General features: G+C 44.5%; 1 protein-coding gene across 4 annotated transcripts in view; it reads right to left on the bottom strand.

Annotated features, from left to right (window-relative positions):
- Nucleotides 1-13,631, bottom strand: part of aadat (aminoadipate aminotransferase) — an 86,992-nt gene that overhangs the window by 48,944 nt on the left and 24,417 nt on the right. For all 4 annotated transcript variants that reach the window (XM_070878081.1, XM_070878107.1, XM_070878099.1 and 1 more), the window contains exons 4-6: nucleotides 13,031-13,163; nucleotides 9,464-9,538; nucleotides 4,746-4,955 (exon numbers count right to left, since the gene is read on the bottom strand). In XM_070878081.1, coding sequence (XP_070734182.1) covers nucleotides 4,746-4,955; nucleotides 9,464-9,538; nucleotides 13,031-13,163 — 418 coding nt within the window. The remainder of the gene's footprint in view (nucleotides 1-4,745; nucleotides 4,956-9,463; nucleotides 9,539-13,030; nucleotides 13,164-13,631) is intronic.

The following is a 13,631-nucleotide window of genomic DNA, read 5'->3' as shown; positions in this document are numbered from 1 at the left end:
GCCTCAGAGGCCCCTCACCCCCAACCTGCCCACCTGGAGAAAATTCAGGCCATAATGTCCCGAGAACAGTTATGGTGAACATTACCCCCAGAAGTGGGGTCGTTCCTACAAAACTTCCAGATGCCAACTTGCTTATCATTATGGCCCATTGTCCAGCTTGCTATCTTGGGCACATTTTGATTCCCAATGCTGTGACAAAGGTTAGTCAAGCAGACATGAATCACACAACCTGTACTTTCAGCAGCAGCTAAAGAGCCAAGTCAGCCAAACTATACCCTGACCCATTAAACCCAAAAGCATCCTGGGAATGAACAAGTTTCACCCTTTCATTATTTCTAACCACAGCACAAATCTACGAGAGAGTTTGAAGCAAAAAGAGAGCACAAACCTCAAACATATGAGATTAAACCAAATCCTAACCCTACGTAGACACGACTAGGGCATCTTACAACTGGTGTCTCGTGGTGGAATGGAGAGGGCAGGAGGCCAGCAGGATCAGGCCCTCAAATCTGTCACCAAGCTCATGGTCTACAGGGCTGTAGTAATACCCACCCTCCTGTATGGCTCAGAGACATGGACAATGTACAGTAGACACCTCAAATCGATGGAGAAATACCACCAATGATGTCTCCGCAAGATCCTACAAATCCCCAGGGAGAACAGACACACCAATGTTAGCGTCCTCGACCAGGCCAACATCCCCAGCATTGAAGTACTGACCATACTTAATCAGCTCCGTTGGGCAGGCCACACTGTTCGCATGCCAGACACTAGACTCCCAAAGCAAGCGCTCTACTCGGAACTCGTCCACGGCAAATGAGCCAAAGGCGGGCAGAGGAAACATTACAGGGACACCCTCAAAGCCTCCCTGATAAAGTGCAACATCCCCACTGACACCTGGGAGTCCTTGACCAAAGACCGCCCTAAGTGAAGGAAGTGCATCCGGGAGGGCGCTGAGCACCTCGAGCCTCATCGCTGAGAGCATGCAGAAATCAAGCGCAGGCAGCGGAAAGAGCGTGTGGCAAACCAGTAAGGACTCATGTTTAGAGTGGAAGCAAGTCTTCCTCGATTCCGAGGGACTGCCTATGATGATGAGTCAGAGAAGCAGAGGGTTCGGACTGGTTGTGGGAAAACGAAGAAGATAGCTGGAGCCAGGCTGTGGTTGGGTTTTGAAAATGAGGACCATGAATCAATACGCTGGTGGACCATGAAACATAAGATGCGTGCAAATAGCACCATCGTGTGAAGGGGAACCTACGTCTAGTAGGGTTGCCAACTCTCTCCAGGATTAGCCTGGAGTCTCCAGGAATTCATCTAGATTTACCATCTACCAATATACTGGTTCTGTCTTACTTGATCTTATACGAACAATCTAGGAGAGACGTCAACAAGGCATTTAAATAGAAAGGACACGATTGCTGCCAGCAAAGCAGAAGTAGTCGCACATGCTCAGTTCCAGACCCTCACCAGACTTCCCAAAATGAGGAATAAAGAAGCGGATAAAAAAAAATCTTGTTCATTTATTAATTGTGTGAATTATAGAATTGATTCAGGTATGTTTGAAACAGGATTGTGATAAGTACAAGAAGAACATAAGAAATAGGAACAGGAGTAGGCCATACAGCCCCTCGAGCCTGCTCCGCCATTCAATAAGATCATGACTGATCTGATCATGGACTCAGCTCCACTTCCCCGCCCGCTCCCCACAAACCCTTATCCCCTTATCATTTAAGAAATTGTCTATGACCCAGCTTCCACAGCTCTCTGAGGCAGCGAATTCCATAGATGTGCAACTCTCTGAGAGAAGAAATTTCTCCTCATCTCAGTTTTAAATGGGTGGCCCCTTATTCTAAGATCATGCCCACTAGTTCTAGTCTCCCCCATTAGAGGAAACATCCTCTCTGCATCCACCTTGTCAAGCCCCCTCATAATCTTATACATTTCGATATATCTCATTCTTCTGAATTCAAATGAATAGAGGCCCAACCTACTCACCCTTTCCTCATACGTCAACCCCCTCATCCCCGGAATCAACCTAGTGAACCTTCTCTGAACTGCCTCAAAACTAAGTATATTCTTTCGTAAATATGGAAACCAAAACTGCACGCAGTATTCCAGGTGTGGCCACACCAATATCTTATATCGCTGTAGCACGACTTCCCTACTTTTATACTCCATCCCCTTTGCAATAAAGGCCAAGATACCATTCATCTGCTTCAGTGTTTCTGATCAGATATTTCTTCCAACAGCTCCCGTGTCGACAGTCCTGACAAGTGATTAAACTAGGTTAATTTGCTTTAAATTGAGAGTGCGGGGGGGTGGGGGGGGTGAAACATAGAAACATAGAAAATAGGTGCAGGAGTAGGCCATTTGGCCCTTCGAGCCTTCACCAACATTTAATATGATCAAGGCTGATCATGCAACTTCAGTACCCCGTTCCTGCTTTCTCTCCATACCCCCTGATCCCTTTAGCCATAAGGGCCACATCTAACTCCCTTTTGAATATATCTAACAAACTGGCCTCAACAATTTTCTGTGGCAGAGAATTCCACAGGTTCACAATTCTCTGAGTGAAGAAGTTTCTCCTCATCTCGGTCGTAAATGGCTTACCCCTTATTCTTAGACTGTGACCCCTGGTTCTGGATTTCCCCAACATCGGGAACATTCTTCCTGCATCTAACCTGTCAAAATTTTATATGTTTCTATGAGAACCCCTCTCATTCTTCTAAACTCCAGTGAATATAAGCCTAGTCAATCCAGTCTTTCTTCATATGTGAGTCCTGCCATCCCGGGAATCAGTCTGGTGAACCTTCGCTGCACGCTGCTTTTAATAGCAAGAACGTCCTTCCTCAGATTAGGAGACCAAAACTGTACACAGTCAAGGTGTGGCCTCACCAAGGCCCTGTACAACTGCGGCAAGACCTCCCTGCTCCTGTACTCAAATCCTGTCGCTATGAAGGCCAACATGCCATTTGCCTTATTCACCGCCTGCTGTACCTGCATGCCAACTTTCAATGACTGATGTACCATGACACACAGGTCTCGTTGCACCTCCCCTTTTCCTAACCTGTCACCATTCAGATAATATTCTGCCTCCCTGTTTTTGCCACCAAAGTGGATAACCTCATATTTATCCACATTATACTGCATTTGCCATGCATTTGCCCACTCACCTAACCTGTCCAAGTCACCCTGCACCCTCTTAGCATCCTCCTCACAGCTCACACTGCCTCCCAGCTTAGTGTCACCTGCAAACCTGGAGATATTACATTCAATTCCTTCATCTAAATCGTTAATGTATATTGTAAATAGCTGGGGGCCCAGCACGGAACCTGGCGGTACCCCACTAGTCACTGCCTGCCATTCTGAAAAGGACCCGTTTATTCCTACTCTTTGCTTCCTGTCTGCCAACCAGTTCTCAATCCACATCAATACATTACCCCCAATACCATGTGCTTTAATTTTGCTCACTAATCTCTTGTGTGGGACCTTGTCAAAAACCTTTTGAAAGTCCAAATACACCACATCCAATGGTTCTCGCTTGTCCACTCTACTAGTTACATTCTCAAAAAATTCTAGAAGATTTGTCAAGCATGATTTTTCTTTCATAAATCCATGCTGACTTGGACTGATCATGTCACTGCTTTCCAAATGCGCTGCTATTACGTCTTTAATAATTGATTCCAACATTTTCCCCACTACCGATGTCAGGCTAGCCGATCTATAATTCCCTGTTTTCTCTCTCCCTCCTTTTTTAAAAAGCGGGGTTACATTAGCTACCCTCCAATCCATAGGAACTTATCCAGAGTTTATAGAGTGTTAGAAAATGATCACCAATGCATCCACTATTTCTAGGGCCACTTCCTTAAATACTCTGGGATGCAAAATATCAGGCCCTAGGGATTTATCAGCCTTCAATCCCATCAATTTCCCTAACACAATTTCCTGACTAATAAGGATTTCCTTCAGTTCCTCCTTCTCGCTAGACCCTTGGTCCCCTAGCATTTTCTGAAGGTTATTTGTGTCTTCCTTAGTGAAGACAGAACCAAAGTATTTGTTCAATTTGTTCTTTGTTCCCCATTATAAATTCACCTGATTCTGACTGCAAGGGACCTACCTTTGTCTTCACTAATCTTTTTCTCTTCACATATCTCTAGCAAAGGGGCCGTGATACAGGGCCGTGATACCAGAGGTTGAGAAGGAACGAGGAGACTGGGTAATGGGGAGGTGACAGCAAGCCGGGCTTTTAAACACCTGTAGATTGTCGGAGGAAGGGAAGATTGAGGGAGGGAATGAGTTCCAGAAGCTTAAGGTCCCAGGAAAGTAAAGATTAGTGCGGGAGAGAGATGATGCTAATTACTGCGCTTAAAAATGGTTTTCTGCCGAGCGAGGGTGGTTGGGAGGCTCTCGACTGCAGAGCTGCACGAGCCGTTGTAAAAGTTTTTTTTTTAAATTTGCCATTATTTTTTTTAATTTGCACAGCTTCCGGGTCATTGTCAGGAGTCACTCCATTTCGTTGTCAGGAGTCACTCCTTTTTAAAAAACGAAAAGGTCCATTTCCCGCCCCCCTTCCCCATTTTCTTTGAACTCTTTTGCTTATTCATCATTAAAAATATTGGGAGTTGGAATAAGGGGCCGTTTCTGTGTGCGGGGTGGTTGGAGGTCCGTGGGATGAAACCTCCAGCAATATATCCAAGCAGAGTTTGCCAACCTTACCGTCCATCAAAACCCTGGCTGTGCCTTACCTGATACACCTCCCTCTTCCTGTCCGCAGTCATGGAGGCTCCAGTTGGGTTTCCGCCATTTGGAATCGTGTAGAGAACTCTCGGAATATCAGAGGCTGGGTTCTTCGCATCCTCCGGCTTCCACTGGGAAAGGATGTCTGACAGAGATTGCGGAATCAGTCCATGTTGGTCACTCGCGATGTCCAAGATCTTGCAGCCGAGTGGTTGGAGCTGTGCAGAAACAAGGGCCATTAACTGATTGGTCACTCCTTCCTCGAGGCGTTTACAATACACCGGAGCACAAAGGTCACAAGTGGCCACTGCAGTTGGATAAAGGTTTCTTTGAAATCGCATTCGTAGTAAAGTAAGAGCTCCCTCTCACTTAGCAACTGCACTGATTAACATGGACCTGAGCCACAACGGTCCCCAGATTCAATCTCTGGACTGTGCGGTTAGTTGATCTCAGCCAACCAGTGTGGTTCCACATTGCCTCGAGTCCCAAGGTGTGGGGTAGGGGGGTGAGGGAGGGTGTGAAGGGTGGGGGAATATAAAAAATGAATCATTCAAGGTTCTTATACCTGATCGTCATACAGTACCTGTGCTTGGAAGTCCGGGAGTATCGATGTTGGGGGAGGGCAGGGTCAGGCCAAGATTTTTTGGCCCTTTCCATGGTGAAATAGCCTGCCGACATTGGACGCTTGGGCGCAGAGCTGGAGAGTGTCCGATTCTTGTACAACCACGCCCAGGCAGGAGTTAATGCTGCCAGGAGAGGAGAGAACATTGGGTTGCTGGGAATTCAAATCCCACCATGCCAGTTTCAGAATTTGAATTCAGTTTTTAATATGTGGAAATCTGTAAGAATGACCAATGAAGTTGTCAGATTGTTGTAAAAAAATCCCAACTGGTTCACGCGGGAAGGAAGCCTGCCATCCTTACCCGGTCTGACCTATAGGTGACTCCAGTCCCATGCCAATGCAGTTGACTCTTAACTGACCTCTGAAGTGACCTGGCATCAAACCGTGACAGCATTGAGGGAGCACCTGCCCCACATGGACTGCAGCAGTTCAAGAGGATGACCCACCAACACCTCAGGGCAACTAGGGATGGACAATAACCAAAGGCCTTGCCAGCGAGGCCCAAATCCCGAGAATGAATTTTTTTAAACTGACAGCATTTTAAACGATTCTGTGTCTATTGTTGTATCAGTGGGTCTCACACACTCGAACTATAAGTGTTTCTTTAGAGTCTAGTTATTTGCACAACAATGGGCTAGATTGTGTGAATGGATTTTTAAAAGGCATTTAATAAGGTTCCACATTAGGAAACTTGTTGCTAAAATTACAGCATTACGGTGGTGTTAACGGAATTGTGGCAGCATGGTTAGAAAATACAGGAAGCAGAGATTAATGGTTAACAGATGTTTCCCAGACTGGAGGGATGTAGACGGTGGTGACACAGTGAGTGTTGAGACCATTTTACAAGTATGTAAAAAGGAAGAAAATAGCAAAAGTAAATGTTCGTCCCTTAGAGGCTGAGACAGGTGAAATTATAATGGGGAATAAGGAAATAGCTGAGACTTTAAACAAATATTTTACATCAGTCTTCACAGTAGAAGACATAAAAAGCCTACCAACAATAGTAGGGAACCAAGGGGTTAACAAGAGTGAGGAACTTGAAGTAATTAATATTAGTCGAGAAAAAGTAATTGACAAACTAATAGGAATAAAAGCCAACAAATCCTCTGGACTTGACGGCCTACATCCTGGGGTTCTAAAAGAGGTGGCTGCAGAGATAGTGGATGCATTGGTTGTGATCTTCCTGAATTCCCTAGATTCTAGAACAGTCCCGGTGGATTGGAAGGTATAAAATGTAACTCCACTATACAAGAAAGGAGGGAGCGAGAAAACAGGGAACTACAAACCAGTTAGCCTGACATCAGTCATCGGGAAAATGCAGGAATCCATTATAAAGGAAGTGGTAACAGTGCACTTAAAAAATCATAATATGATTAGGCAGAGTCAACATGGTTTTATGAAAGAGAAATGATGTTTAACAATTTAGTAGAGTTTTTTGAGGATGTAACTGGCAGGGTAGATAAAGGGGAACTGGTGGATGTAGTATATTTGGATTTCCAAGAGGCATTCGATAACGTGCCACATAAAAAGGTTGCTATATAATAATAATATTTCATGGGGCTGGGGGTAATATATTAGCATGGATAGAGGATTAGTTAACAGACAGAAAACAGAGTAGGGATAAACGGGTTATTTTCCAGTTGGCAGGCTGTAACTAGTGGGGTGCCGCAAGGATCAGTGCTTGGGCCTCAGTGATTTCAATTTTTATATTAAGACTTGGATGAAGGGACTGAGTGCAAGTTTGCTGACAATACAAAGCTAGGTGGGAAAGTAAGCTGTGGGGAATGCAAAATGCCTGCAAAGGAATGTATAGGGTATTGGTAAGGCCGCACCTGGAGTACTGCGTGCAGTTTTGGTCACCTTACTTAAGGAAGGATATACTGGCTTTGGAGGGGGTACAGAGACGATTCACGAGGCTGATTCCAGAGATGAGGGGGTTACCTTATGATGATAGATTGAGTAGACTGGGTCTTTACTCGTTGGAGTTCAGAAGGATGAGGGGTGATCTTATAGAAACATTTACAATAATGAAAGGGATAGACAAGATAGAGGCAGAGAGGTTGTTTCCACTGGTAGGGGAGACTAGAACTAGGGGGCACAGCCTCAAAATACGGGGGAGCCAATTTAAAACCGAGTTGAGAAGGAATTTCTTCTCCCAGAGGGTTGTGAATCTGTGGAATTCTCTGCCCAAGGAAGCAGTTGAGGCTAGCTCATTGAATGTATTCAAATTACAGATAGATAGATTTTTAACCAATAAGGGAATTAAGGGTTATGGGGAGCAGGCGGGTAAGTGGAGCTGAGTCCACGGCCAGATCAGCCATGATCTTGTTGAATGGCGGAGCAGGCTCGAGGAGCTAGATGGCCTACTCCTGCTCCTAATTCTTATTGTTGGAGCGGATTTTTGGACATATATTTGATTGTATACGGGACCAAACATTTGTTTTATTTTCCCCTTTAAATGAATTTTGTAAGGGACAATACTGATGCATTATGAACACTGGAGAGTTAAGTGCTAGGTATGTTTGTTTATACCGGTGTCAAAAGCCTGCACTTGTTTATACTGCCCTGTCACAATGCAGGATGGGTTATATATCAAAAGCTTAGCCTTCGACAGTAACAGCTTTGTAGTGCTAAAGCATGTGTTGTAAAGTGACGTAATTTGTAAGATAAAAGGACTTCACTGCAGATACCAATTTGAGAAGATGGTTCAAAGACAGGGGTCTTTAACATTTCTCCCAAAGCTTTGTCTCCGATTTAATAAACCTCTCTTTATATATATTATACAGTCTCGGAAATATTTTTCCACAACATTATGTTCTTATGAATATAGATAGACTAAGTGAGTGGGCAGTAAGTTGGCAGATGGAGTATAATGTGAGGAACTGTGCAGTTATTTACTTTGGTAGGAAGATTAGAAAAACAGAATCTTTTTTGAATAGTGAAAAACTATTACTTGTTGCTGTTCAGAGAGATTTGGGTGTACTCGTGTAAGAAGCACAGAAAATTAATATGTAGGTACAGCAAGCAATTAGGAAGGCAAATGACATGTTGGCCTTTATTGCAAAGGATTGGCGTACAAGAGCAAGGAAGTCTTACTACAATTGTCCAGGGCTTTGGTGAGACCACACCTGGAGGATTGTGCACAGTTTCAGTCTCCTTATCCAACGAAGGCTCACAAGATTGATTCCGAGCATGAGAGGGTTGTCCTATGACGAGAGATTGAGTAAGACTGGGCCTATACTTTCTGGAGTTTAGAAGATTGAGAGGTGACCTCATTGAAACATATAAGATTCTGAGGGGTAGATGCTGAGAGGTTGTGTCCCCTGGCTGGAGAGTCTAGAACTGGGGGGCACAGTATCAGGATGAGGGGTCGGCCATTTAAGACTGAGACGAGGAGAAATTTCTTCCATCAGAGGGTTGTGAATCTTTGTAATTCTCTATCCCAAAGGGCTGTGAAGGCTGTAATTGAGTATATTCAAGGCTGAGAGAGATAGATTTTTGGACTCTAGGGGAATCAAGGGATATGGGGATCAGGCGGGAAAGTGGAGTTGATGTCGATGATCAGCCATGATCTTTTTGAATGGCGGAGCAGGCTCGAAGGCCTGTATGGCCTGCTCCTGCTCTTAATTCTTATGTTCAAAGAGAGTGGAAGAGAATGAGGAGAGAAAGACAAAGAGAGATTAAAAAAAAAAGAGAAAAAAAAGAGAGAAAAAAGACTTGCATTTATATCACGCCTTTGATGACCTTAGGATGTCCCAAAGCACTTTACAGCCAATGAAGTACATTTGGAGTGCAGTCACTGTTGTAATGTGGGAAACGTGGCAGCCAATTTGCCCACAGCAAGCTCCCACAAACAGCAATGTGATAATGACCGGATAATTTGTTTTTTTGTGATGTTGATTGAGGGATAAATATTGGTCAGGACACCTGGGATAACTCTCCTGCTCTTCTTCTAAATAGTGGCATGGGACCAAACCCGCCAGATTTCAACCTTATTAAATTCGAATGGTTTCGATAACGGGCGAGCAATCCGCTGAGCCAGATGAGTGCTCAAGCGTGGACGGGAACAACTTCTTTCCAAGCAAGCTTTAAAACACTTCTTACGGAGGCCAGTGTCCCAGGATATGTCGGAGTGTCCAGAAGAATGGAGTCTCCAGGACTGAGTAGCATCTCGAAAACCTGGAAAAAGGGGACGAAAAACAACAGCGTTTCACTCTTTATTCCACAGGATTTAAGAACATGAACCTTCCCGAGTACGGTGTGTTACGATTCGGGATCACTCCTCTACCTCACAGGACAACTGTAAGGGGGCGAAATTGCCCCGCGCTGGGTTTGGAGCTCAGAATTTGAGTTATCCAATTTTTTAATCTCTCGGAGGTAGGAGATCACAAACCCCGGAATTGGGCTCTTTACCTGAAAAAATATGCTGGTACTCTTGGGGTGGGAGGGAGGCGCTGTGAGTCAGTATAGATTGATTAATTCAAATTCGATCTGTGGTCATGGACAGGAGGGTGAGGCTACGAGTGAGGAAGGTATGGGGACTCAGGATGGAGTGATGGAGGAGTCTCGGCCCTTGATCTTGTCCAACAGGTTCGAGGCTCTTACTCCCTGTGTGGACGAGAACAGGGACTGTAGGGAGGATGAGCAAACTGACCACAGCACCGTGGTACAGGAGGCCATTCAAGTGCGGGGAGTAAAAAGAAATGTTGCAGTGGTAGGGGACAGAATCATTAGGAGGATCGATACTGTTCTCTGCAGCCGAGAGCGTGAGTCCCGAAGGCTGTGTTGCCAGGGTTACGGACGTCTCCTCAGGGCTGGAGAGGAACTTGGAGTGGGAGGGGGAAGATCCAGTTGTCGTGGTCCACGTGGGTACCAACGACATAGATAGGACAAAAAAAAGAGGTTCTGCTGAGGGATTATGAGCAGCTAGGGGCCAAATTAAAAAGCAGAACCTCAAAGGTAATAATCTCTGGATTACTACCTGAGCCACGAGCAAATTTGCATAGAGTAAATAAGATCAGAGAGTTAAACATATGGCTCAAAGACTGGTGTGGGAGAAATGGGTTTTGGTTTGTGGGACACTAGCACCAGTACTGGGGTAAGAGGGAGCTGTTCCGTTGGTTTCACTTAGACCGTGCTGGGACTATTGTCCTGGCGAATCGAATATCTAGGCTGTAGACACTAAACTAATTAGTGGAGGGGGAAGATTAAGGAAGCAAAAACTTAAAAAGTCAAAGAATAAGGAGAAGGCAATAGAGCAGCACTGGGGGAAATAGCGTGCCAGGAAGGGACAGAATGTATAGACATAAAAATGTATCAGAAAGTGGGGTCAAAGCAGGAAAAAATGGTAATAAAACAAATTTAAAAGCTCTTTATCTGAATGCACGCAGCATTTGAAACAAAATAGCTGAGTTGACCTCACAAATAGATACAAATGGGTATGATCGGATAGCCATTACAGAGACGTGGTTGCAAGGTGACTTGGACTAAGAACTAAATATTCAGGGAAATTTGACAATTCGGAAGGACAGACAGAAAGGAAAAGGAGGTGGGGTAGCTCTGTTAATAAAAGGATGAGATCAGTGCGTTAGTGAAAAACGATATTGGCTCAGAAGATCAAGATGTTGAATCAGTTTGGGTGGAGATAAGGAATAATAAGCGGAAAAGGTTGCTGGTGGGCATCGTCTATAGGCCCCCTAACAGTTGTTACACTGTTGGATGGAGTATAAATCAAGAAATAATGGAGGCTTGTAAAAATGGAACGGCAATAATCATGGGCAATTTTAACCTTCATATTGATTGGACAAAGCATATTGGTCAATGTAGCCTTGAGGAAGAGTTCATAGAGTGTATCCGGGATAGTTTCCTTGAACAGTACGTTGCGGAACTAACCAGGGAGCAGGCTGAGATCGTTCACCAGACTGATTCACAAGATGGCAGGACTGACATATGAGGAGAGACTGGATCGACTGGGCCTGTATTCACTGGAGTTTAGAAGAATGAGAGGGGATCTCATAGAAACATATAAAATTCTGACAGGACTGGCCAGGTTTGATGCAGGAAGAATGTTCCCGATGTTAGGGAAGTCCAGAACCAGGGGTCACAGTCTAAGGATAAGGGGTAAGCCATTTAGGACCGAGATGAGGAGAAGCTTCTTCACTCAGAGAGTTGTGAATCTGTGGAATTCTCTACCACAGAGAGTTGTTGATGCCAGTTTGTTAGATATATTCAAGAAGGAGTTACATATGGCCCTTATGGCTAAAGGGATCAGAGGTTGTGGAGAGAAAGCAGGAAAGGGGTACTGGGGCATGATCTTATTGAATGATGGTGCAGGCTCGAAGTGCCGAATGGCCTACTCCTGCACTTATTTTCTTTGTTTCTATGTGGTACTGTGTAATGAGACAGGATTAATAAATGATCACCTAGTAAGGGATCGTCTAGGAATAAATGAACATAACATGACCATAAAATTTGGCAGATGGCGTATAATGTGGGAAAATGTGAGGTTATCCACTTTGGCAGAAAAAATAGAAAAGCAAATTATAATTTAAACGCAGAAAAATTACAAAGTGCTGCAGTACAGAGAAACCTGGGGTCCTTGTGCATGAAACACAAAAAGTTAGTATGCAGGTACAGCAAGTGATCAGGAAGGCAAATGGAATGTTGGCCTTTATTGCAAGGGGGATAGAGTATAAAAGCAGGGAAGTCCTGCTACAACTGTACAAGGTATTGGTGAGGCCACACCTGGAGTTGGAGTACAGTTTTGGTCTCCGTATTTAAGGAAGGATATACTTTCATTGGAGGCTGTTCAGAGAAGGTTCACTAGATTGATTCCGGAGATGAGAGGGTTGACTTATGAAGATAGGTTGAGTAGGTTGGGCCTATACTCATTGGAGTTCAGAAGAATGAGAGGTGATCTTATTGAAACTTACAAGATAATGAGGGGGCTCGACAAGGTGGATGCAGAGAGGATATTTCCACTCATAGGGGAAACTAAAACTAAGGGACATAGTCTCAGAATAAGGGGCCGCCCATTTAAAACTGTGATGAGGAGGAATTTCTTCTCTCAGAGGGTTGTAAATCTGTGAAATTCTCTGCCTCAGAGAGCTGTGGAGGCTGGGTCATGGAATATATTTAAGAAGGAGATAGAAAGATTTTTGAACGATAAGGGAATAAAGGGTTATGGGGAGCGTGCAGGGAAGTGGACCTGAGTCCATGATCAGATCAGCCATGATCTTATTGAATGGCGGAGCAGGTTCGGGGGGCCGGATGGCCTACTCCTGTTCCTATTTCTTATGTTCTTATCTTAAGCAGCAGTCAAAATGTTTAGGGGGTGATTTTAACCTAACTGCAATGCTGATTTTACCCTCCATCTCCGGTCCAATTTTCATCGCCATTGAAGTCAATGTAAGGGATAACTCCCATGCTCTTCTTCAAAATAGTGCCATGGGATCTTTTTATACCTACCTGAGAGAGCAGGCGGAGCCTCAGTTTAACATCTCATCTGAAAGACAGCACCTCTGACAGTCGAGCACTCCCTCAGTACAGGTCTAGATTGTTGCACTCAAGCCTCTGGTGTGGGACTTGAACCCACAACCTTCTGACTCTGAGGTGAAAGTGCTACCCACTGAGCCACAGCTGACACTACTGATTCAATCCACCTCGTCTCACCTTACTGAGTCCCTCCTGACTTCCATTGGTGACACATAGCTCCATCTGTCCTTGTTCAGGACTGCAGTTAATTGTTGGAGGATTATGAAGACTTTTCTGCAAATCCTTCATCCAAGAGATTAATTCTGGAATTCTGTAACACACAAGCACAATAATGTTTAACCCTTTGGAAATCTGCCTGTGGCCTTTCTGAAGGATTTGGGAATAAGTGGATCAGAAAAATGGAAGAATAAATGATGGAATTCATCCTCGAATTTAAAAAACTGGACATGGTCTATTTTCCTCTGTAATTGACGACCTTCCAATGAAATTGTACGTTTCAAAGCCGCTTGTTCCAACTATTTTAGTCATGATTCATTGATGACAGAGAGAGAGTGTGGCCATTCTCCCATTGTTCATTAAATCAGACTTTCAATCCCTAAATGACGTACTGCGCAATCCTGTCAGTTCTTGTACCTTCCGTACAATCGAGCTGATCCAAATCTCTGCCGCCTGGAAATTAACTCGCATCTGTCACCTGGCTGCTCGCTTTACCTACGTTGGCTCTCAGTCCAGCGACGCCTGGATTTAAAATTCTCATCTTTGTGTTCAAATCCCTCCA

Source organism: Pristiophorus japonicus, chromosome 1 (genome assembly GCF_044704955.1).
Source record: "Pristiophorus japonicus isolate sPriJap1 chromosome 1, sPriJap1.hap1, whole genome shotgun sequence".
Classification (NCBI taxonomy): Eukaryota; Metazoa; Chordata; class Chondrichthyes; family Pristiophoridae; genus Pristiophorus; species Pristiophorus japonicus.
This window is presented reverse-complemented; position numbering and strand designations above follow the sequence as displayed.